Below are 25,780 nucleotides of genomic sequence, written 5' to 3'. Positions count from 1 at the left end.
TTGACATTTAATTCTTAACCCTTTGGAGGTATATTTTTATGAACTGAAGATCTACTTCTCAGTTACATATAAATAACCAGTTTGCCAAACTCCATTTATTATTGAATAGCTCCCCCCAATTTTCCCCACTGTATCTGTTTTGTCTTCTCGCTCATATAGCAAAGTGTCTAAATTATCCCTGCTTCATAATAAACCCAAATATCTGGTAGCATAGTGAATGTCTTAACTATTCTTGGCTTTCTTTTTTTTTTTTTTTTTTTTTTTGAGACGGAGTCTCACTCTGTCGCCCGGGCTGGAGTACAGTGGCCGGATCTCAGCTCACTGCAAGCTCCGCCTCCCGGGTTTACGTCATTCTCCTGCCTCAGCCTCCCGAGTAGCTGGGACTATAGGCGCCCGCCACCTCGCCCGGCTAGTTTTTTGTATTTTTTTAGTAGAGACGGGGTTTCACTGTGTTAGCCAGGATGGTCTCGATCTCCTGGCCTCGTGATCCGCCCGTCTCGGCCTCCCAAAGTGCTGGGATTACAGGCTTGAGCCACCGTGCCCGGCCCTATTCTTGGCTTTCTACACCTACGTATAAATTGTAGAATTAGCTTGTCAAGTGTCACTGAAACCTCTAGCTGGCATTTGATTAGAGATGCATTGAGTCAGCAGGTCTATTTAGAAATGGTTGGCATCTTTACTGTACTGCACTTTCTCATCATTTGTCCAGGTTTTCTTTAATGACTTTAAGTAAACGTTTATAATTCTTAGCATATAGGCTATGCACATCCTTTGTTAGATTTATTCTTAGATACTTTATTATTCTCAAAAGAGACAATCTTGAAAGTGGCGAGAGAAAAGTGACTCATGAGAGGAATTTGAAGTTTGTGAAGAACTACATGCACAATTGCTGGCTTCAAGAAGATGGAGGAGGCCGGTGGAAAGCTAACAAGGAAATGAATTCTGCTATTCCAATAACGACTGAGCTTGGAAGAGGACCTTGAACCCTAGGTGATCTCATCTGGTCAATAATTTGAGTAGAGAACTCAGGAATCACTGCAAAAGCAAACCAGGAAAACCGAAAGAAATCACAGATCCTTTGAAAGAAGTGGCAGGCTGCTATAAATTCCACAAGACAGGTGAAAAACTCTGGTGCTCTCTCAAAAGTGCCACCTACTGGCTGGAGGCCAACCAACTCAGGACATTACAGCAAGTCATAACAGAACAACCCTACTCCAAGGAAGGACAAAAACAACAGCTAATTCCACTGCCTGCAACATCCTTGCTAACCAGCGGTCCCGAGTGTGTCCACGTGATAACTTCACTGGTAGCACAACCAGCATTTGAGAAAGCCGGCACACTAAACATATCTACAAACAAGGACTCTCACAGAGTCTATGCCATTCCCCTGGCACCTCCACTACAGCAGGTGCTGGTTATCTACAGCTGGGAGACCTAAAGATGGATCACATCACCAGATTCCTTGCAAATGTTCCCCAGCATCAGCCCAGAGCCAGGTAGCCCCACTGGGTGGTTAGACCCAGAAGGGCAATAATAATCACCACAGTCTGGAAGTAACCAAATCAAGGGATTACCCTGTGGGACGAAATAATCTGAACAGCAGCCTCTGAGTTCCAGACTTTTCCACTGAAGTGTTCTACCCAAATGAGAAGTAATCAGAAAAGTAATTCTGGTAATAAACAAGGTTCTATAATACCTCCAAAAGACCATACTAGCTCCCCAGCAATGGATCCAAACCAAGAAGACCAATTACAAAGTAGATTTTCATTATTTGGCCTAAAAAGGTAGAATTTTTTGGTTTCTTCTTTTTCGTTTTTTTTGAGACAGGGTCTCGCTCTATTGCCCAGGCTGGAGTGCAGTGGCATGATCTCTGAATTGCCAAAGAATTCAGAAGGCTGATTATTAAGCTACTCAAGGAGATACCAAAGGTGAAAATCAACTTAAAGAAATTTTTAAAAATATATAGGATATGGATGAAAAATGCTCCAGAGAAATCGACATCATAAAGAAAAAAATCAAAAAATCAAAAATCGAAACTTCTGGAAATGAAAGACACACTTGAGAAATACAAAATGTACTGGAAAGTTTCAACAATAGAATCGAAGAAGCAGAAGAGAGAACTTCAGAATTCAAAGACAAGACTTTGAATGAGACAAAGACAAAGAAAAAATAATTTTTTAAAAAAATGAACAAAGCCTCCAAGAAATTTGGGATGTTAAATGGTCAAACCTAAGAATAAAAATAAGTGGTATTCCTAAGAAGAGAAATCTAAAAGGTTGAAAAACATATTTGGGGGATAGTTGAGGAAAGCTTCCCTGACCTTGCTAGACATCCAAATACAAGAAGCTCAAAGAACACCTGGGAAATTTATCACAAAAAGATCATCACCCAGCAGTCATCAGGTTATCTAAAGTCAAGACAAAGGAAAGATTCTTAAGAGCTGTAAGGCAAAAGCATCAGGTAACCTATACACAAAAGCCTATCAGATTTTTTTTTTGAGACAGAGTCTTGCTTTGTCCTCCAGGCTGGAGTACAGTGGTGCAGTCTTGGCTCACTGCAATCTCTGCCTCCTGGGTTCATGCAATTCTCCTGCCTCAGCCTCCCGAGTAGCTGGGACTACAGCTGCCTGGCACCAGGCCTGGATAATTTTTGTATTTTTATTAGAGGTGGGGTTTCACTGTGTTGGCCAGGCTGGTCTTGAACTTCTGACCTTAAAATGATCCACCCACCTTGGCCTAAGTGTTGGGATTACAGGAATGAGCCACTGCACCCGGCCAGAATACCTATCAGATTAACAGCAGATTTCTCAGCAGATACCCTACAAGCCAGAAGGGTTTGGGTTCCTATTTTTAGCTTTCTCAAACAAAATAACTGTCAGCCAAGAATTTAGTGTCCAGCAAAATTAAGGGTCATAAATGAAGAAGGCATAAAGTCTTTTTCAGACAAACAAATGCTGAGAGAATTTGCCACTACCAAGCCAGTAGTACAAGAAATGCTAAAAGGAGTTCTAAATCTTGAAACAAAACCTTGAAATACACCAAAATAGAACTTCCTTAAAGCACAAACCTCACAGGGCCTATAAAACAATAACAAAATGAAAAAACAAAAAAACAAGGTATTCAGGTAAAAACAAGCATGGTAAATAAAACTACCTCACATCTCGATACTAACGTTGAATGTAAATAGCCTAAGTGCTCCACTTAAAAGATACAGAATGGCAGGATGCATACAAATCCACCAACCAAATATCTACTAACACATATGGACTCACGTGAACTGAGGGTAAAGGGGTGAAAAAAGATATTCCATGCAAATACAAACCAAAAGCGAGCAGAAATAGCTATTCTTATGTAAGACAAAACAGACTTTAAAGCAACAATAGTTGAAAAAGACAAAAAGGGACATTACATAATGATAAAAGGATCGGTCCAACAGGAAAATATCACAATCCTAAATATATATGCACCTAACATGGGAGCTCCCAAATTTATAAAACAATTAGTACTCAACATAAGAAATGAGATACACAACAACACAATAACAGTGGGAGACTTCAACACTCCACTGACAGCACTAGACACGTTATCAAGACAGAAAGTCAACAAAGAAACAATGGACTTAAACTATACCCTAGAACAAATGGACTTAACAGATATATACAGAACATTCTCCCCAACAACTGCAGAATATACATTCTTTTCATCAGCACATGGAACATTCTCCAAGAAAAGCCGTATGATAGGCCACAAAACAAGTCTCAATAAACTTAAGAAAATCGAAATTATATCAAGTACCCTCTCAGACAACAGTAAAATAAAATTGGAAATTAACTCCAGAAGGGACCCTCAAAACTACACAAATACATGGAAATTAAATAATCTGCTCCTGAATGATCTTTGGATAAACAATGAAATCAAGATGGAAATTAAAAAGTTTTATGAACTGAATGATAATAATGACACAGCTTATCAAAACCTCTGGGACACAGCAAAAGTGGTGCTAAGAGGAAAGTTCATAGCATTAAACGCGTACATCAAAAAGTCTGAAAGAGGCCAAGCACGATGGCTCATGTCTGTAATCCCAGCAATTTTGGAGGCCAAGGCAGGAGGATCACTTGAGGTCAGGAGTTCAAGACCAGCCTGGCCAACATGCCGAAACCCCGTCTCTACTAAAAATACAAAAAAATTAGCTGGGTGTGGTGACGCATGCCTGTAGTCCCAGCTACTTGGGAGGCTGATGCCTGAGAATTGCTTGAACCTGGGAGGCAGAGGTTGTAGTGAGCTGAGATGCACCATTGCACTCCAGCCTCGGCAACACAGCAAGACTCCGTCTCAAAAAAAAAAAAAAAAAGGCCGGGCGCGGTGGCTCAAGCCTGTAATCCCAGCACTTTGGGAGGCCGAGACGGGCGGATCACGAGGTCAGGAGATCGAGACCATCCTGGCTAACACGGTGAAACCCCGTCTCTACTAAAAAATACAAAAAACTAGCCGGGCGAGGTGGCGGGCGCCTGTAGTCCCAGCTACTCGGGAGGCTGAGGCAGGAGAATGGTCTAAACCCGGGAGGCGGAGCTTGCAGTGAGCTGAGATCCGGCCACTGCACCCCAGCCTGGGCGACAGAGCAAGACTCTGTCTCAAAAAAAAAAAAAAAAAAAAAAAAAAAAAAGATCCAATTAAGCTAAATTAGAAACAAAATGGAAGATATTACAACTGATACCACAGAAATAGAAAAGATCATTCAAGACTACTATGAACACCTTTATGCACACAAACTAGAAAATCTAGAGGAAATGGATAAATTCCTGGAAATATATAACCCTCCTAGATTCAATTAGGAAAAAATAGAAACTTTGAATAGACCAATAACAAGTAGCAAGGCTGAAACAGTAATTTAAAAATTGCCAACAACAAAAAAAGTCCAGGACCAGATGGATTCACAGCTGAGTTATATTGAACATTCAAAGAATTGGTACCAATCTTACTGAAGCTATTACAAAAGATAGAGAAAGAAGGAATCTCCCTAAATCACTCTATGAAGCCAGTATCACCCTAATACCAAAACCAGGAAAGGACATAACAAAAATGAAATCTACAGACCAATATCCCTGGTGAACATAGATGCAAAAATCCTCAACAAAATACTAGCTAATCGAATCCAATGGTGTATCAAAAGGATAATACACCATGATCAAGTGGGTTTCATACCAGGGATGCAGGGAAGACTTAACGTACTCAAGTTAATAAATGAGATACATCACATAAACAGAATTAAAAATAAAAATCATACAATCATCTCAATAGATGCAGAAAAAGCATCTGACAAAATCTAGCATGCCTTTGATTAAAACCCTCAGCAAAACCGTCATAGAACGGAAATACCTCAAGATAATAAAAGTCATCTATGACAAACCCAGAGCCAACTTTACACTGAACGGGGAAAAGATAAAAGTGAGAACTCAAACAGACAAGGATGCCCATTGTCCCCACTGCCATTCAACATTGTACTGGAAGTCCTAGCCAGGGCAAACAGACAAGAGAAAGAAATAAAGGGCATCCAAATATGTAAAGGGGAAGTCAAAATATCGCTGTTTGCCAATGATATGATCGTATACATAGAAAACCCTAAACACTCATCCAAAAAGCTCCTAGATCTAATAAATGAATTCAGCAAGGTTTCAGGGTACAAAATCAATGTACACAAATCAGTAGCATTGCTGTATACCAACAACAACCAAGCTGAGAATCAAATCAAGAACCCCTTGTTACAATAGCTGCAAATAAAATAAAATAAAATACTTAAGAATATACCTAACCAAGGATGTGAAAGATCTCTACAAGAAAAACTGAAAAATTGATTGCTGAAAGAAATCACAGACAACACAAACAAATGGAAACATATCCAATGCTCATGATGGGTAGAATAAAAAATGACCATACTGCTAAGAGCAATCTACAGATTCAATGCAATTCCCATCAAACTACCATGATTATTCTTCACAGAACTAGAAAAAAAAACCCTAAAATTCACATGAAACCACAGCAGGGCGTGGTGGCTCACGTCTGTAATCCCAGCACTTTGGGAGGCTAAGGTGGGCAGATCACTTGAGCCCAGGAGGTCGAGACCAGCCTGGGTAACATTGTGAAACCCTGTCTTTACAAAACTTACAAAAATTAGCTGGGTGTGCTGGCACATGCTGTAGTCCCAGCTACTCAGGAGGTTGAGGTGCAGGATCACTTGAGCCTTGGAGGCAGAGTTTGCAATGAGCCAAGATTGTGCCACTGCACTCCAACCTGGGTGACAGAGTGGGACTCCGTCTCAAAAAAAAAAAAAAAAAAAAAAAAAAAATCATATGGAACAAAAAAGAGCCCAAATAGCCAAAGCAAGATAAGCTGGAGGCATCATATTTACCCAACATCAAACTATACTACAAGGATATTGTTACCACCAAAACAGCATGGTACTGGTATAAAAATAGGCACATAGACCAATGGAACAGAATAGAGAACCCAGAAATAAAGCCAAATACTTACAGCCAACAGATCTGCAACAAAACAAACAAAAATACAGAGTGCAGAACAAACACCCCATTCAAGAAATGGTGCTGGGATAACTGGCAAGCCACATCTATAGAAGAATGAAGCTGGATCCTCATCTCTCACCTTATACAAATATCAACTCAAGATGGATCGAAGACTTAAATCTATGATCTGAAATCACAACAATTCTAGAAGATAACATCGGAAAAACTCTTCTATACATTGGCTTAGGCAAATAGTTTATGACTACGAACCCAAAAGCAAATGCTACAAAAACAAAGATAAATAGATGGGACCTGATTAAACTTAAAAGCTTCTGCACAGAAAAAGAAATAATCAGCAGAGTAAACAGACAACCCACAGAGTGGGAGAAAATTTTGCAAACTATGCATCTGACAAAGGACTAATATCTGGAATCTACAAGGAACTCAAACAAATCATCAAGAAAAAAACAAATAACCCCATTCAAAAGTGGGCAAAGAACATGAATAGACAATTCTCAAAAGAAGATATACAAATGGCCAATAAACACATGAAAAATATGCTCAACATCACTAATTATCAGGGAAATGCAAATCAAAACCACAATGAAATACCATCTTACTCCTGCAAGAATGGCCATAATTAAAAAATAAAAAAATAATAGATATTAGCATGGAGGTGGTGAAAAGGGAACGCTTTTACACTGCTGATGGGAATGTAAACTAGTACAACCACTATGGAAAACAGCATGGGGACTCTTTCTGGAGACAGATTCTCACTCTGTCACCCAGGCTGGAATGCAGTGGCACGATCTTGGCTCACTGGAACCTCTGCCTCCTAGGTTCAAGTGATTCTCCTGCTTCAGCCTCTGGAGTAGCTGGGACTACAGGCACGTGCCTCCATGGCTGGCTAATTTTTTATATTTTTAGTAGAGACAGGGTTTCATCATGTTGGCTGGGCTGGTCTCGAACTCCTGACCTTAGGTGATCTTCCTGCCTTGGCCTCCCAAAGTGCTGGGATTACAGGCATGAGTTACTGCACCTGGCCAGAGATTCCTTAAAGAACTAAAAGTAGAACTACAATTTGATCCAGCAATCCCATTACTGTGTATCTACCCAGCGGAAAAGAAGTCATTATGTGAACAATACACTTGTACACACGTTTATAGCAGCACCATTTGCAATTGCAAAAATACGGAACCAGTCTAAATGCCCATCAACCAATGAGTGGACAAAGAAAATGTGGTATATATACACCATGGAATACTCCTCAGCCTTAAAAAGGAATGAAATAATGGCATTCACAGCAACCTAGATGGAGTTGGAGACCATTATTCTAAGTGAAGTAACTCAAGAATGGAAAATCAAACATTATATGTTCTCACTTATTAGGAGCTAACCTATGAGGATGCAAAGGCATAACAATGATGTAATGGACTTTGGGGACTCAAGGGAAGGGTGGAGGGGGTGAGGGATAAAAGACTACACATGGGTACAGTGTACACTGCTCAGGTGATGGGTGCACTAAAATGTCAAAAAAAAAAAAAAGAAAAGAAAAGCAACTCATGTAAATAGGATATTCAATAAGATTATCAGTATAGTCAGTGGGAAGACATATTTAAAGGAAAGAAAAGAGGCCAAGTGCAGTGGCTCACACCTATAATCCCAGCACTTTGGGAGGCCAAGGTAGGTGGATTGCTTGGGCTCAGGAGTTCGAGACCAGCCTGGGCAACACAGCAAAATCCCACCTCTACCAAAAAAAAAAAAAAAAAAAAATTAGCCAGGCATGGTGGCACACATCTGTGGTCCCAGCTACTCAGGAGGCTGATGTGGGAAAACTGCTTGAGCCTGGGAGGTGGAGGTTGAAGTGAGCCGAGATTACGCCAATGTACTCCACCCTGGATGGCAGAGTCAGACTCTGTCTCCAAAAATCTACAACATCGTGGAAGCTGGAAAACATATTGTTCCCATCTGTATAAAAGATACAAAAATTAGCTGGGTGTGGTGGTGCACACCCGTAGTCCCAGCTACTCAGGAGGCAGAGGCAGGAGGATTGCTTGAGCCAGAAGGTTGAGGCCACAGTGAGGGAAAAAAAAAAAGAGAGAGAGAGAGAGAGAGACAGTCTTGCTATGTTGCTCAGGCTGGTCTCGAACTCCTGACTTCAAGTGATCTTCCCACCTCAGCTTCCCAAAGGGCTGGGATTACAGGTGTGAGCCACCACGCCTGGCTGAAAAAACACACTATTAAACAAAGTGAGACAAATGAAAATGAAAATACAACATACTAAAACAGTATGCAGTGAAAGCTGATCTCAAATCAATAATCTAACATTACACCTTAAGGAACTAGAAAAAGAACTATATCCAAAGCCAGCAGAAAAAAATAATAAAGATAATGCAGAAATAAACAAGATAAATAGAAAAATAATAATCAATGAAACCAACAGTTGATTCTTTGAAAAGATGAACAAAATTGACAAACTTTTAAGAGAGACAAGATCCAAATAATGAAAATCAAAAATGAAAGCGGGGACATTACAACCAATGCCACAAAAATAAAAAAGATTATAAATAAGAGAACAGCATGAACAACTATATGACAATAAATCTGATAACCTATATAAAATGGAGGCAACTTACCAAGACTGGCTCATAAAGAAATTAAAAATCTGAACAGATCTCTAACGAGCAAGAAAACTGAATCAATAATCCAAACCCTCTCATAAAGAAAAGCCTAGAATCATATAGCTTCTCTGATGTATTCTACCAAACATTTAAAGAATTAACACCAATCCTCCTTCCAAAAACTCAAATAGGTAGGAACATTTCCTATTTCGTTCTATGAGGACAGCATTACCCTGACTAAGCCAGACAAAGATACTACAAGAAAACTATTAGACCAATATCCTTTGTAAACAGTGATGCAAAAATCTTCAACAAAATGCTAGCAAAGAGAATTCAAAAGCACATTAAAAGAATTACACACCATGACTAAGTGGGATTTATTCCTTGAATGCAAGAATGGTTTAATATATGAAAACCAATCATTGTAATATATCACATTAATGAAATTAAAGAAAATTTTAAAATGATATGATCATCTTACTACAGAAAAAGCATCTGAGAAAATTCAACACTTTTTCTTGGTAAAAGCACTCAACAAACTAGGAATGGAAGAAAACTACCTCAACATAATAAAGACCATAAATAAAAAGCCCACAGCTAACATCGTACTTAATGGTAAAAGACTAAAAGCTTTTCCTCTAACATCAGGAACAAGAGAAGGATGCCTGCTTCCAGCACTAATATTTAACATAGTATTAAAAGTCCTAGACAGATCAATTAGGCAAGAAAAAGAAATAAAAGGCAACCAAATTGGGAAAAAAGTAGTAAAATTATCTCTGTTCAGAGACATTATCTTATATATGGAAAACCCTAAAGATTCAGCGAAAAACTACTATAAACAAAGCAAAACATTCTGCCTGCCTGTGGTACTAGGAAGAAGCTGCAAGAGCTGCAAGAGGACTTGCCCTCTGGCCTGAAGTCAGTATAAAGAGCGACCAAGTATTATTGATATTTCCTCACCCTTCAGCTCTCAGTAAAGGATGGTTTTCTCCACTGTTTCAGGATGCGATGTATAGCTCTTCGTACGGCCTGCAACACACAACTTAATCACCACCTCTCTGGTCACTGCCACAGGTCTTACAGCAGCAGTCCCTAACCTTTTCAGCATCCAGGACTGGTCTTGTGGAAGACAATTTTTTTCATGGACCAGCGGGGTAGGGGAAGATGGTTTCAGGATAAAACTGTTCCACCTCAGATCATCAGGCATTAGAGTCTCATAAGGAGAGCACAATCTAGATCTCTCGTATGTGCAGTTCACAATAGGGTTTGTGCAGTTCACAATAGGGTTTGTGCTCATTAATGTTGCTGCTGACTGGTCTGTGGCCCAGGGGTTGGGGATCCCTGTCTTACACTGAAGACCACACCAAAGGAAGGCTTCCTAAGAGCAGAGCCTGGCTGGGGAGGCTGGAGCCAGAACAGAGCCCAGGAACCTGAAAGGTGGTTGCTTAGTGCCCCAACCTTCTGCTTCCCATTTTCCTTCCATGCACACTGAACCATGCAAACGATCCTTGAAGTTGAAAGAAATCTGAACCTTTGGCATCCCTGTGGTACACTGGCAGCTCAAATCAGAGTATATAAAGACCTCCTATAATATATAAAGAGTTCCTACAAACCAATGAGAAAAACAAATGGCAACAAGTATTTCAACAGATAGTTCAAAAAAAAGGAAACACAAGCAGCTCTTAAACATATGAAATGATGCTCTCCTAAGAAGCCTTCTTGGGAGGGCTGCTGAGTCAGCATGGCTGGTTGGAAGTCCATCCTCCAACCACAGCTATATTTTCCCAGTTATCTGAAGGATCAGCTCCACTTGAATGACCAATTCTCACCATAAGAGTGTTGATAAATCAGGCCGGGTGCAGTGGCTCGCCCCTGTAATTCCAGCACTTTGGGAGGCTGAGGTGGGCGAATCACCTGAGGTCAGGAGTTCAAGACCAGCCTGGCCAACATTGCGAAATCTCGTCTCTACTAAAAATAGAAAAATTAGCTGGGCATGGGTGGCGCGTGCCTGAAATCCCAGCTACTCGGGAGGAAAATCGCTTGAACCCAGGAGGCAGAGGCTGCAGTGAGCCAAGATCACGCCACTACACTCCACACTCTAGCCTGGGTGACAGAGAGACTCCGTCTAAAAAAAAAAAAAGCGTTGATAAATAAACCCAACAAGAGCACAGAAGGCTCATGCTCACTCATCTCCTCTGCCCCAATATCTAGATGAAAAGACAGTAAACAAAAGAAAAAAAGGAACAAATTCAGAATAGTGTTGAGATCAGGAGAGGATATGGCAGAAGACACTGGGATTGGCTATGTCTATGTCTGCTCTAAATTCTCTTCTCCTACATATTCTTTGTACAGAGGCAGAAAAGCTGCTCATTTTCCCAGCCTCTCTTGCAGTAGGGGTGGTTGCCCAAGTGATTTAATCGTTGCCTGAGAGGCACAGACTAGTTTCTGGGAGAGCATTTCTTTTCCGATGACAGGGTGAATGTTGCTGTTGCCAGATTTCTCCTGTTCTCTCTCCTTCCCTGATCTTGGACATGGAAGCCACCTTGTAACCATGAGGGAAGGGCTAGGAGACTTTTACAGAGGGTGGAAAGCAGGTGGTACATACTGACAGGTGACTCTGGGAGGGGAACCACAGATTCTCTTAGGCAGAGCCTCAGTGAAGTGTCCTGTTTGGAGTTGGTAAGAACAATCAGCAGGAAGGAGGGGAGAAGAAGAAATCATGGCCATCAAATGGTAGCCTGTTTGTGGCTCCTTCTGTCTGTACCACCATGACCCAGAGTGCTTACTTTCAGGCTAAGAAAGAGAACTACTATGGTGAGCTTTGGCTGGCATCTTGGGCTAAGGCTGACAGAATGAAGCGCCACAACCTGCCCATGATGGGGACTCGTTGGGCAGGTGTCTGCCTGCCTCCCACTCTAGTAGATGGCTCATCGGCCTGTCCTGAAGGTGAGATGTGCTAAGTAAACAGCTGTACTCTTGAAAAAGAAACCTGAGTGTACTACCAATCTGGGTCCTTCACTTGTAACTACAACCTGATAACCAAGGATTTCCAGATAGGGTAAAATGTCCTAAAGGAAAGACCACAATGAACAAATCAAAGATTGAACCCAGAAAAGGCAGATAATTCAGGGAACAAGTTATTTTACAAAATGTTAGCATCTGCAGCTGATATCTGAGAAGATATCACAAAGCTTTCCTTCTATTAACAGACCATGCAATTCAGAACAGGCTTCCTCACTGACAACAAAGAAAAAAAGGTGGACAAATAGAAGCAAACTTCTGAGAGCTAATGCGTTAGTGATAAATAACTGAGCCATGGTGTGGGGAAGACAGAAATCCAAAGAGCGATGTCTTTGCTTTGGAAATATTTGTCCATGAGGAAGAGGCTAGGCAGAACTTCTACCAAACTTGAGGGTCTGGGTTGGGCGCGGTGGCTCATGTCTGTAATCCCAGCACTTTGGGAGGCTGAGGTGGGTAGATCACCTGAGGTCAGGAGTTTGAGACCAGCCTGGCCAACATGGTGAAACCCCGCCTCTACTAAAAAAATAAAAGTTAGTTAGGCGTAGTGGCATGTGCCTGTAATCCCAGCTACTTGGGAGGCTGAGGCAGGAGAATCGCTTGAACCTAGGAGGCGGAGGTTACAGTGAGCTGAGATTGTGCCACTGCACTCCAGCCTGGGCGACAGAGCGAGACTCTGTCTTGGAAAAACATACAATAACTTGAGGGCCTAGGGGGACCAAAGCAGGGGCTAGGGCCCTGTTAACTTACCCCTCCTTTGTCCTGGTATTCCAAAGGTATGCAACCTAGAATAAGTGTCAACTGGAAGTAAACCAGCATCTACACCAGCTAGCACCCAGCTTTGAGTTCCAGGCAGTCTACAAAACTTCAGTCCCTGAACAGGATCATGGCGTCCCTACAGTGCTACTGCCAGGAAGTCGGCAGAAGCAAACAGAAGTGTTCTGTAGAAGAAGATAACATCATCTTAGGCCTCAAACTATTTCTACAATAAATTTTTCAAATACTATGTCCACCAGACAGTAAAAAATAACCAGGTACATAAGGAGATAAGACAATCTGAATGAGAAGCAGCAGAAATATTTATAGGCAACAGAAATAGATCTGTGAAGGCTCCCGATACTAGAATTATCAGACATAAAGCTTTAAAATAACTAAGATTATTATGCTAAAGTAGATAAAAGACTAAATTAAAAATCTGGTGAAGAACTGAAAGCATAAAAAATGATATAGCTGATTTTTTTTTTTTTTTTTTTGAGACGAAGTCTCACACTGTCGCCTGGGCTGGTGTGCAATGGCGTGATCTCACTGCAACCTCCACCTCCTGGGTTCAAGTGATTCTCCTGCCTCAGCCTCCCGAGTAGCTAGGATTACAGGTGCCCGCCACCATGCCTGGCTAATTTTTTGTATTTTTAGTAGAGATGGGGTTTCACTATGTTGGCCAGGCTGGTCTCAAACTCCTGACCTCATGATCTGATCCACCTTGGCCTCCCAAAGTGCTGGAATTATAGGCGTGAACCACTACGCCTAGCCTTTTTTTTTTTTTTTTTTTTTTTTTGAGATGGAGTTTCACTGTTGTCGCCCAGGCTGGAGTGATCTTGGCTCTGCCTCCTGGGTTCAAGCAATTCTCCTGCCTCAGCCTCCTGAGTAGCTGGGATTACAGGTGCATGTCACCAAGCCCAGCTAATTTTTGTTTTTTAGTAGAGTCAGGGTTTCACCATGTTGGCTGCGTTGGTCTCAAACTCCTGACCTCAGGTGATCCACCCACCTCAGCCTCCCAAAGTGCTGGGATTATAGGCATGAGCCACCACGCCTGGCCTGATACAGCCGATTTTACTTTTTTTTAACTTTTCCTTTTCCTGAGACGGAGTCTTGCTCTGTCTCCCAGGATGGAGTGCAGTAGCGCAATCTTGGCTCACTGCAGCCTCCTCCTCCCGGGTTCAAGCTATTCTCCTGCCTCTGCCTCCCCAATAGCTGGGATTACAGTCATGTGCCACCACACCCAGCTAATTTTTATATTTTTAGTAGGGACAGGACTTCAGCAGGTTGGCCAGGCAGGTCTTGAACTCCTGACCTCAGGTGATCTATCTTGGTCTCCCAAAGTGCTGGGATTACAGGCATGAGCCACTGCGCCCAGCGATACAGCTGATTTTAAAAAGAGGATATTACATCTCTCAGACGATAGGAAAAATGAAAGGGAAGAAATAATCAAATAGGAAAAACGAAGAAAATCACTGGTCTCTATCTCTATTTCCACAGAATGAATGAGCTTTTTGAATCTTCAAAACACCAAGATAGAATCCCAAAGTACTTACAAAGCAATGGAAATTAGATTTACAATAGATTTTTTAGCAATAAAACTGGATGCAAAGTCTATGGAACAATGCCTTCAGGGACCTAAGGGGATTTGACTTTGAACCTAGGATTCAAAGTACGTAGTCAATTAAGGTACACCACAGTCAAATTTAAAAATGGAATAAAAAATTAGGCCTCTTGTACACACCAAGGCCTGTGAGGGTTGACCCTCCAGCCTTTTTGATGTCAACTCCTTTCCCCCTTCCATTACCATCCCGTTGGGCTGTTCCTTTTAAATTCTAAACTCTTCCACCTCAGGCCTTTGCACTTTCCTTCTGCCTGGATGTTCTCCCAAATATATGCATGGCTTCATCCCTCACCTTTTCTGGTCTCTGCTTAACTGTTAGTTTGGCCTTTTCTTTTTTTTTTTTGAGACGGAGTCTCGCTCTGTCGCCCAGGCTGGAGTGCAGTGGTGCGATCTTGGCTCGCTGCAAGCTTAGTTTGGCCTTTCTTAATTGCCCAACATGAAACAGCATCCTGCCAGTATTCTGTATCTCCCTGCCCTTTTAACTTTTTTTCCATGGCATCCATCACTACTCAAGACACTACAGATACCTGTTCTCATTTGCTTAGTCTGTCTCTCTCCATAAGAAAGCAGATCCACGAATGCAGGGACTCAGTCTGCCTTATTCACTGCTGCCTGCCCCATGCCTATGCCATGCCTGGCCAGGGGAGGTGCCCCATCAGTGATTGTCAATGATTGAATGAAACTGTGAGCTAACTCTTAGATCCATACCTTCTCCCACCCCCCACCAATCTGTTCCTTTCCTGATTTAATCAATGGTTCCGGCATCCATTTTTTGCAGCTACACCTGGAGGTGCCACATGTTCATTACGCTCTTTCCTTCCACATTCAACCACCCATCAAATCTTATTGGTTCTGCCTCCAAAATACATCTTGAACCTGTCTCCTTTCCCCTCTCCATGGCCACCACACTGATCCAAGTCACCTTCATCTCTTCCTGGGACTGTTACAGAAGATACTCCCTGATTGCTTTTCTATTTTAGTTCATGACACCTCTGCGCCAACTCTGCCAAGAAGAAAACGCTAGCTCCTCGAAAGGTCTCTGTGGTCCACCTCCTGCCTCATCTCATACCACCCTCTCCTTTTGCCTTCTATGTGCCAGCCACAGTGGCTTCAAACAAATCAAACACTCTTTACTTTTACTCTCACTTCTACTAGGAAACACTTTCTCCAGGTCTCTATATGGCCGTCTCACTCTTCTCCTTGGGTTTCATCTGCAGTGTCCTCTCGCGAGGCCTTCCCTGGTCACTCCTTCCCAGGCACTCTCATCTGAAGACCCTGCTTATTTCCTTCTTAGTCTGAATCTAGTCTGAAAATATTTTGTTGACCTAACTGCCTCCCTGCTTATGTGTGCATCCCTACCAGACTGAGCTCCATGAAGGCAGGGAAGTACCTTCCGTCTTTTGTCTTCACAACCAAGCCCAGAGCCCGTGCAGGCAGCCTCCCTCAGCATACGCATGTGGAGAAGCACTCTGTGGCTCCTGATGTCCAGGGCCCACCTCCTGCCAGGTTCTGGAGGGCAGGCATGTCACCCTCTCACTGATGCTGGGACCTGAGGCTGGGTGCTGGAGAAGTCTAATGGGACACAATTCAAAGCCCTTTGGCTTATTTAAAAAATCTCCACCTTCATGTTTCAAGAAAGAATTCTTGCAGCAACAATGAAAGAAGCACCTACCACTACTGTTGACTCCCACTGGCTTCCAGTGGAGTAGTGAACCGGACCCAGTAAGTCCTTGCATATTTCTCGAAGTCGGTATTCAAACCCTAATTATAGAAAAACAAACAAACAAACAAAAAAACAAAACAGAAATAGGAACACATTACAAAAAGAAATAAAAATCAAGAATATGCTATGTTGTTGTGTCTATCAAATCAGAATAAACACATGCGTATTTTATTGCCTACTACGGGCAAGATACCCCTGCATGTCTCTCAGTGTGGGGCACTGAGACCCTTCACAGATTTTCACTCATTTGCTCACTCCCCTGACGACATCTGTAACTTCTCTGTGTGTTGCGCCCAGAGGAAAAACGAGATGTGGCCAATTCTGTGATAAACTCCTTAAGGTGATGGGAAAATATGGGAAATTGTGGGCTGGTAAGATCTGTCTTTGAGAATATGGGCTGGCAACTGGTGTTAAGAGGAGGTCAGGAAGGTGGGGAGGCCAGCTCGCAGGAGGTAAGAGATGGCAAAGGTATGACTGAGGAGGGGCAACTGAGTGGAGGGGGCATAGGCCCATTAACTCAAGGGTTATGGGCATCACCCAGTAGGGTTGCTAGAAAGGCTGGAGGTAGAGTGTCGGGGTTTGTCAGCACTTGGGGCAGCTAAAGCAATAGCGAATGGATTAAATTGTCCAAAGAAAAGGGTGGAGTAAGAGAGGCGAAACTGGAATCTGAGGAATTTTGGAAGTGAATGGGGTCCACTTTTACACTAGATTCCTCCTTTTACAGCCAAGGAAACAAGGGACAGAATGGAAGATGGGTAACTGGTGTATGGACACTGGAACAGGCATGTGGAGGATGGAGAAAGAGAAGCAAGCAGCAGAAGTGATCCCAAGATGGGTGGCGGGGCCGACAGGAGGTAGGGACTTGATGTAGGGCATCAGAGCAAGTCCCAATCAATACCTAGGATGAAGCAAACCAGAGTGGAGTAAGAGGAGGGGCTCCCAGGGAAGATGTGACTAGAGCACCACAGGAGAGGTATGAGGGCCTGGGAAGGCTGAGTATTCAGAAAAGCTGGGGACCACACATTATGGCAACCACATAGACCTGGTGGGAAGAGTAAACATCAAATTCATCATTGTGGTCTGCAGGGAGGGAGGGGAGGCTTCAAGCTGATCAGTAATATTTGCTGTCATTTACAAGTGTATGTACACACACACATACACACTCATATTTACACAGCCAGAGGCACATATGACATATTAGTTCTGGGAATTACATTCGTGAAGGTCTGATTATGATTTTCTCTGTCTTTTCTGTACTTGATTTTTTTTCTAAATTATAATCAAAATGGGGAGGGTGATGACAAAAATAAAGCAAAAAGGCCAGGACGCAGCACAGGAAGAGCTCTGGGAGGGCCTGCCCATGCCGCACCCTGAAGGCTACACTCAAGTGGGAGGAAAAGCTGGTAAGGCTGTTGGAGTCACTGTGAGGACAGTGCAGCCACCTCTTCCAGCATACCTGGCTTTCTGCAGGGGAGGCAGCAGAGTGAGAGCTCTGGCAGGAAGCACCAGGAATGGAAGGCCTCAGTAAGTGCAGGACATCAGGCAAGCCTGTCCAGGGCAGGAGGGGCTGGGAGGAGGAAGAGAACCACTGCTACAAGATACCCTCACTGATGAGCAGCACTGCCAAGGTGTGGTGCAGGGCAGGAGCCAGAACACAGAATCTACTCCTTTAGGCCATGTCTTTCCACCCAGGCATCTATTCCACCCTCCTGCGGCCTGTCCTGCTGCTCCTCTGTGGGAACACCCTCAGGGCCACTCTATTCAGAGCCTCAGAGCCTATTAAGGGGCTGGGTGCCTGCTGAGCTGCCTTAATTGCAGCTCAGGCTGGGAGGTAGAGGCTGCTGGGCCCACCTTGTTGATGGGAGAGCAGCAGGCTGGGATCTGGGCCATCGCACCTTTTCCCTGATTTCACAGGGACTAAGCCAGGCCTGGGAGGACGGAGGGGCAGAAGGAGAAAGCTGCTTAGGGCTGCCAAGAGCCTCACCTTCGTTTACGAGGTACCGTGCGTAGAGGAGGAGCCAATGGCGGTACTCGTGGCTGGACTGCAGGGTGAGTGCTGCTGCCACCTGGTTCTCTAGGTAGGCCAGGGTGGTCTCTTGCTGCACCACATGAGGCACGGAGAAGAGCCGGGCAGCCTGCCTTCCCGAGCTGCAGAGACCAGGAGAGTTTCCATGATGAGGCAGCAGGCACTACAGAGTCAGGAACTGCCCCCATGTGCAACAGGCAAGGAGCTGGCAGGAGGCAGGCACCAGGGCTGCCAAGGCCTCCCGTCCACTAGCTAGTCTGTTGGCAGATGCCAGATCTGTTGTCTGCCCATCCCCACATCCCAGCCATGTGCCTCCTGGCACCCTTGGGGTATCTCACCCAGCACCTGCCATCTGGGCCCCTGAAGTGACAGGGCCAGTGACTGCTGCCCCCAACCCCAAGATATTACCTGATGCAGGACCACTACCCTCAGCACCCCTAGTCTGTCCTGCCCAGCCTGCCTGTGCTGACCAGCACCTGGGGCACAGGGGAAGGGCAGGTGGATACAAGGCCTGGGTAGGGACTGTGTGTGCACTGACCCAGTCACTTCCCCAGGGCAGGACTAAGGACAGAGGCCATGGCACTGGGGTCACGTACTTGGAGGTGCGGCCCTGGATTATGGCTAATGGTCCTGAGCACAGCATGGCGTCCTGGGATGGCAGGCTGCTCCTAAAGTCTGCACACTGAGCCAGTGAGTCCTGCTTGTCAGAAACCAGGTTCCTGGGGAGGCAAAGGCAGGAGCAGAGCTCAGGAAAACCAAGAGATCTACCAGAGGAGGCTGGCAAGGAGGCCACAGAGAAGCAGCCCCTATCGACACAAAGCCAGCAGAGGCTGAGCGCCCCTGCACTTCCGCACAGGCGCCTATCACTGACAGGTTTCATGGTAATGGGTCTGATAGATCATTGTTCCCGAGGAAAAATGAATGAGGCGAAGGCTGTGGATAGGGCCCTTGCTGGGAACACTTCAGCTCCATATGTTGGTTCCTGATGACTGCAGGCCTCTGAGTGCAGTGTGCTCTGATGCTCGGCTCAAATACTGCCATGGTCTGCCCAGGGGCCCACATGGCCTGGGTCCTGTAGCTGGGGAGTAATGCCAGGCCTCTACCTGCCTTTATTTCTACAGCTATCCCAGATTGGCAGTCCTTCCACCTACTCTGGACCCTTTTCATCCTTGTGAAGAAAAGACTCTTCACACACTTTTAGAACAGCTGGATGTCTTTGTAAATGTGTCCAAAATACAAAGATGCCTATAGAGAGTCAATATTTCTCTTCTTAAATAATCAGCTTATTTCCATTATTACAGCAATCACATATAATAGACAACATTTTGCAATTTGGGGGAGCAGGCAGTGGAGGTTTTTTTTTCCTTTGAGACAGGGTCTCACTCTGTTGTCCAGGCTGGAGTGCAGTAGTGTGATTATGGCTCACTGCAGCCTTGACCTCCTGGGCTCAAGGGATCTTGTGCTTCAGCTTCCCAAGCAGCTGGGACTACAGATGTCTGCCACTGCACCAGGCTTATTTGATTTTTTTTTTGTTTGGTAGAGACAGGGTCTTACTATGTTGCCCAAGCTGGTCTCAAACTCCTGGGGTCAAGCAATCCTCTCAGCCTCCCACAGTGCTGGGATTACAGGTGTGAGCCATCGCACCCAGCATTTTTTTTCCCCCAAATTCAAGAAAGAAGTCTCAGTGTCAATGTAGACTTCTGCATGGCAGTTCTTAACAGAAAACGGGCTAGGAGGTAGCAAGCTTTGGTTCTTAAGGACCAAAGGTATAGACAGAAGAAAAAAACTTGGAGTGGCTGGAACACAATGTACATATTTCATGTGTCTGGGTTAAGAGCTCTGTGTATAAATTATTTTGCAAGTACAGAAAAGGGCTCCAAATTCCTGAGTGGACAGAGGAAAAGTACAGACCCTTAAGCCTAGGTAAGTGGATGAGCATCCTTACTAATTCACTGAGGAAGTCTGAAGTACTTACTAAGCTCACAGAAATTGACTAGTCCTGGTAAGGCTCCTGTAAAGCCAACTCACCTATGCTCATGGTGGCTAAGGGGGCCACAGCAAAAACCATAACAATTTTGGGGCTTTTTCAAAAAGTGGCTCCTGAAAATAATGCAGGAGGACAGTGCTCCTGCACATAGGCTCTGAGGGTAGAGGCCACAGGCTGCAGTGTCCTGCTGGGACAGGGAAGCATGCATAGATAGTCAAAGCAGCCTTCACTCCAGGGCCTGACTCTCAGGAAAAGCAGGGCTAGGCAGCCCTGTAGGCCACGACCCTTTGCTCTGCTGTCTAGAGCAGACAGACACTCATCCAGGGAACAGTGCTGGGGGTCAGCTTGCTTACCATGTAGAAAGTGACGGATTAAAGCAGTACGCCTTCCCATCAGACAGGTTCATTACTGGGATTCCATGCTGCGTCAGCAAGATCTGTGATACCGTCATATCACTTCCTGGGGACAGCACGGAAATGAGTTCTGGGTGTGTTCTGATCAGCAAGTGTTTGCAAACACATCAAAGGAGAAATCTAAACTCTAGGCTCCCACAGTCCCAGCAGCAAATGCGTCAACACTGCCTTGGCAAATAGGGAGGGCAAGCCATTCTCCTTGCCACACACCAGGCTCTTGTCACCTCTTGGTGACCCATTCAAACATGTCCCCAAAAAGTGTGTCTCCTGCAGCGTAACCGCACCTCCTGCCTCACTGAGAGCTCTGTGCTGAGGCCAGAGCCTGGCTCTCTGAGCGGGGCCCTTCTGCAGCATCAGACATGAACTTGGGCCCCCAGGGGAGTAGGGGCAGCCTGTTGCCTGCATTACCTGCCAGAATGGAGTGTAGAGACTCTTCTTTCACCACAACCACCTGTCTGTGAACATCCCTAGGAGGGAGACAGGGAACAGTTTACTCACCAACCAAGTAAACACATCAGAGTGTGCCTCAGCCGCTCAGACACCCTGGTCCCTACTGCATGCGCCCCTAACCCTGGCTGCTCCTAGTGAGAGGGACTCTGGGCTACAAGTGGCTTCTGCTCTCCATGTGCCACTACACTCCCTCTGCATAAGGATGCAGCACACAGCCCAGGCAACAGAGCCACAGGGAACCCTCAGCGCCCATACCACTTTGGGGGAAGCTGGGCCACAGCAGCCACATCAGGAACATGGCCACACTCTGCCAGCTAAGACTCCATTTATGATGAACCCCACATAGAACCCTGGTAATGCAACTGGTTGCATGAGCTGCTCCAGTAAGGAGATAATCGAGCAGGCAAGCTGCCTCCATCCCCATTGCACAACATCCCTCAGCCCTCAGCCTAGCCACGGCACCCAACACAAGCAATATCACTAACTGCTCAGGGCCTCCTCTGGGGCCTGATGGCCAGCCTTGTCCACTGCCTTCCCTGCCCCTGCAGTGAGGTGGGGCCTGCACAGCCCTGTCCTGCCCTAGCTGGAGCCCACCCCACCCTGCGCCTGCCTCTCACCAGACAGACAGTGTGGCCGCAGCAGTAAGCGCCATGACGTAGGAGCCTGTGCAATGCAAAGTAGAGATCGGGGACGGCAGGAGGATGGGAGAGAGGAGACGGCGACCACAGGTGGAGAACACTGACAGCATCCTTTTTTCACAGGCGACACACACCACGTCACTGAGAAGACAGAGTGGGGGCAGGTGTCATGGGGGCTGGGTGCTGCAGCCAAGACAGTAGCCCTGGATGTGTGGGCCTTTCCTCTGCCTGGGGCCAACAAGAGCCTCCCCTAAGCAGGTACAGTCAGAGGGTAAGGTGGATTGGGTTAGGGTGGGGCTGGTGGAGCCTCCCTGAGATCTTGGATGAAAGAGGTTTCTGTCCTCTTTTCACAGGCTGCCCGTGCTTTCCTAAGCTCACGCTGATGCTGACCAAAGGGTGTGGGGGCTTTGGAGAGCAATGCCTCTGATGATCACCCAGGAAACATGCCTTGCTTATCGGATAAGGCCACATAGTACCCGCAGGACAGTCTCCTGGCTGCAACTAGTCAGACCAGTCCTGAGAAGGTCTCTAACAAGGCAGGCTAAGAGAAGTGCAGGGATGACAGCATGCACCCCTGTGTCCAAGAGGCTGTCTGGCTGGCGTGGGAGATGCATGTCGCTCTCAAACAAGGAGTGCCTTACAGAACAGTCTGGACACTGTCCAGCTTCTCCTCTGAGTGACCACCAGGCCCCTGGAAGGGCCCTGCACAAGCAGGCTGCTGCCTTCCCAGAGAGAGCCCCCTAAGGCCCAGCCACAGGCCCAGGGTGAGGCTGGAGCTTAGACCTCAGTCAGCAGTAGCAGATGTGCAACCAGTATAGTGAGATCCTGGCCACAGTAGCCACCCAGAGCCCCACTTTGTGTCAATTCTATCCTGCTAAGCCAGTTACCCCAGCAGGCTCAAGGAGGTCAGTTAAGAAAGGAGCTCTGCCAACCGCTTTCCTAATGAGACACTGTTGCTACTGGCTCCAAAAAGGGAGAGGCAAGTGAGATGCTTTTGTTTACAAATGTTTACTTGGAGAGTATGAATCAGAGAACACTCTAAGCAGCACGGGCAGCAGGGAGCTCTCCGAAGTGCTGTGACTGAATTCTTATTTCTTCTGAGACAGAGTCTCAGTCTGTCACCCAGGCTGGAGTGTAGTGGCGTGATCTTGGCTCACTACAACCTCCACCTCCCCAGTTCAAGCGATTCTCCTACCTCAGCCTCCCGAGCAGCTGGGATTATAGGCACACGCTACCACGCCTGGCTAATTTTTGTATTTTTGGTAGAGATGGGGTTTCACTACGCTGGCCAGGCGGGTACTGTGACTGAATTCTATCTGCCCATCTCTGGTGGTCAGAGCCTGCCTCAAGTCAGTCCACTGCAAAGAAAGCCATCATTTCTGGGCTGTAACAATGGGGAGCAGGTCTGTAGGCTGGGCCTGAACTGGGCAGGACTGAGCATAAGGGGAGGTCCCAGGTGGTCCAGCAGGCTTGCCCCACAGCTGCTATGTCACTGTGGGAGAGGCTGTGCTGACACCCCTTAGCCCTCAGCTGGGGAAGCCACCTGCCTTGGGGGGAGGGACAGAGAGTGGGAGCCTGTGGCAGTATCTGACACACAGGTGCCTGGGACCGGGAGTTTAGCTGGCTCATCCAGAGGGGGAATTCGAGGGAGGAACAGAACAAACAGTGGGGTCCCCTAGGCCTAACAACACAAACTCACTCAGGGACCACAAGAATTGTGGTCTAAGACCTAAGGCCACATGCTTTGACACAAGTAAAAGCATTTACATGGGACCTCATGGCAGATGATTAAGGGTGTAATTACGATGACTGTATCTAAGTGGTCATGTCTATAAACCTCTTCTGAGTGTCTCCCACATGGTCCTAACTGGGACGCTATATCAGGCAGGAAACTGAGGAGAAACACTGGTTCCCCTTCCATATTGAACACAGGCAGGGACAGGGATCACGTACAGTTCCAGGAACCTAGGGGAAGATACTGGGTGACTAATCACTGAATCAAGGTGCCCCTCACAGTGCAGAATCTGGAATGGGCTGGGATGGGGACTTCAGGGACAGTCAGAAATTCATCCTGACCAACTTGGATGGAAATCTGGGATCCAAAAAAGGAACCAGCTCAGGTCAAAGTGAGCCAGGCACACCTTAGCGTGGAACTCGAGACTTTGGGGATCTGGCTGGACGAGGGAATCAGGCCATCAGGTTCAAAGCCTGGCCTGGGTAATCCTCAGGGGCTCAGTTTCCCCATCTATAACACAGGCATACTGACGCTGACCTTGCTGGGTGCTGCAGGGACTGAGATGGCGAGCACATATGCCTGGCCTGGAGTGAAGCCTGGTGTGAGCCTCTGTGGGAGCTGGCGCTCCCAGGGTCATGCACGTCCCCTAGACAGACCCAGGCCCAGAATGATGGCATGTGTGCCTGTGTCACCTGGGCCGGCTAAGGACCTGCCCGCCCTTACCAGCTGCCCGCAGCAGTGAGGATCCGGCTGGTGAGTACCGTCTCCCACTCCTTCCCTTCCCGGTTGCACTTCAGGCGGCTCAGCTTCACGCCCCCCACCACTGTCACTTCATTCTCCACCTCAATGTACATGGAGGGATCGGAGCTGACCTGGATGAAGTAAACACACGGGCCTGCTCAGACAAGGGCCGCAGCCCAGGTAACATGCTCCAAGGCTCTATAGCCTGGGGCCCCAAGGCAGCAGCAGGATACAGAGGCAGACTGGCTGGCCAACAGAGGAGGTGGAGGACAGGCGGGGCAAAGGGGCTGAGCGGGAGGCCCAGAGGGCCACACATGTGGCCCCCAGGGCAGTGAGAATGCTGGGAGCTGGTTTCTACCCTGTCATCTGTGTAGCTGAACAGCCAGAGAAGAGAAGCAGTGCCAGGGTTAAAGACCCCAAAGTCACCCAACCCTGCCACTTCATCTCACAAGGGAGTAACGTGTCCAAAAGCACACTGCAAAGGACTGAGCTAGGACTGAGACTTGGGTTTCTAGCCTCCTACTTGAAGAATCTTCAAAGATGACAGTGTTTGGCAAGATTAGAGACCATGTCAGTGCGTGGAGGGAATGTCTAGAAAACCCCCAAAGGGGCTCTCCAGTTCCTGTGGTGGTGAGACTTGGTCTGCTCAAATGAGACTAAACTGGCAGGGGTGTTTATGGCACAGCATGTATGAGAAGCACCTAGTTCAGTGTCTGGCACCAAATGGGCTCAGCCGCATGCGTGTGTGGAGAGCTGAACAATAGATTTTCCCTACGGAAAAATAGGCAGAACCACCAGTCTGTGCTTGTGCGGCCACTCAAGTGGGTGAGCTGGGCTGAGGGACGACTGCCCCCTTCACAGACCCAGAAACGACAGTCCCAAGCAGTGCTTGGAAGGGAAGATGCCTAGGGGAAGGGCTGGAGGAGTTTGGGAGAGTTCTGTGCTGAGAAGCAGGGCACCCAGGAGGGAACCTGCGTCAGAACACCTCTGAGTGCAAGAGCACATCTGAGCGCTGCTGCCTCCATTCACACCAGCAATAAGAACAAACCCTGTGGGTCCCTACCTTTTGGCTTCCCCGCTTCATTCCTCTGCACTGTGGCCCAGAAGGACCTATGGTAGGAAGGGCTGACGCCTGCTCTCTGGTGCCCTGTGAGGACCAGCCTGGGCTCAGAGCAGTGTGCAGCCAGTGGAAAGTGACCCGCACACAGGGTCCCAGAAGGCTGCTCGAGGATAGGCACCTGAGCTGAGGTACAAGGGTATGCAGACAGGCAGCAGTGTGTGTGACGGCACCACGGCAGGAGAGGCCTAGATACTGTGCTGGGCCAAGTGACCAGGAGGGCTCTGGGTATAAAGGATTATTTACTCCAGAATTGTGTTTTGGATAACCACATGCTTACAAGCTTCCATTCCAAGAGCTCAAACAACTCTGATGATGACTGCGCCGGACACTGAGAAGACAAAGCTAGCAGGATGGCTGGGAGATAGACCACGACTACACAGTCCCACAGACACCAAGCCTGAGGCTGCCCAC

General features: G+C 46.3%; 1 protein-coding gene across 27 annotated transcripts in view; it reads right to left on the bottom strand.

The window, feature by feature from the left end:
* HIRA (histone cell cycle regulator) overlaps nt 1-25,780 on the bottom strand; it is a 103,783-nt gene that overhangs the window by 5,562 nt on the left and 72,441 nt on the right. For 17 of the 27 annotated variants that reach the window (XM_077948998.1, XM_077949011.1, XM_077949003.1 and 14 more), the window contains 7 exon segments: nt 24,232-24,380; nt 21,753-21,914; nt 21,094-21,152; nt 20,626-20,731; nt 18,882-19,004; nt 18,244-18,407; nt 16,209-16,297 (listed from right to left, as the gene is read on the bottom strand). In XM_077948998.1, the coding sequence (XP_077805124.1) occupies nt 16,209-16,297; nt 18,244-18,407; nt 18,882-19,004; nt 20,626-20,731; nt 21,094-21,152; nt 21,753-21,914; nt 24,232-24,380 (852 nt within the window). 27 annotated transcript variants of the gene reach the window in all.

This window comes from Macaca mulatta, chromosome 10 (assembly GCF_049350105.2).
Source record: "Macaca mulatta isolate MMU2019108-1 chromosome 10, T2T-MMU8v2.0, whole genome shotgun sequence".
In the NCBI taxonomy this organism is placed as follows: domain Eukaryota; kingdom Metazoa; phylum Chordata; class Mammalia; order Primates; family Cercopithecidae; genus Macaca; species Macaca mulatta.
The sequence above is the reverse complement of the archived record's forward strand: the minus strand, read 5'-3'. Positions and strand labels throughout refer to the sequence as shown.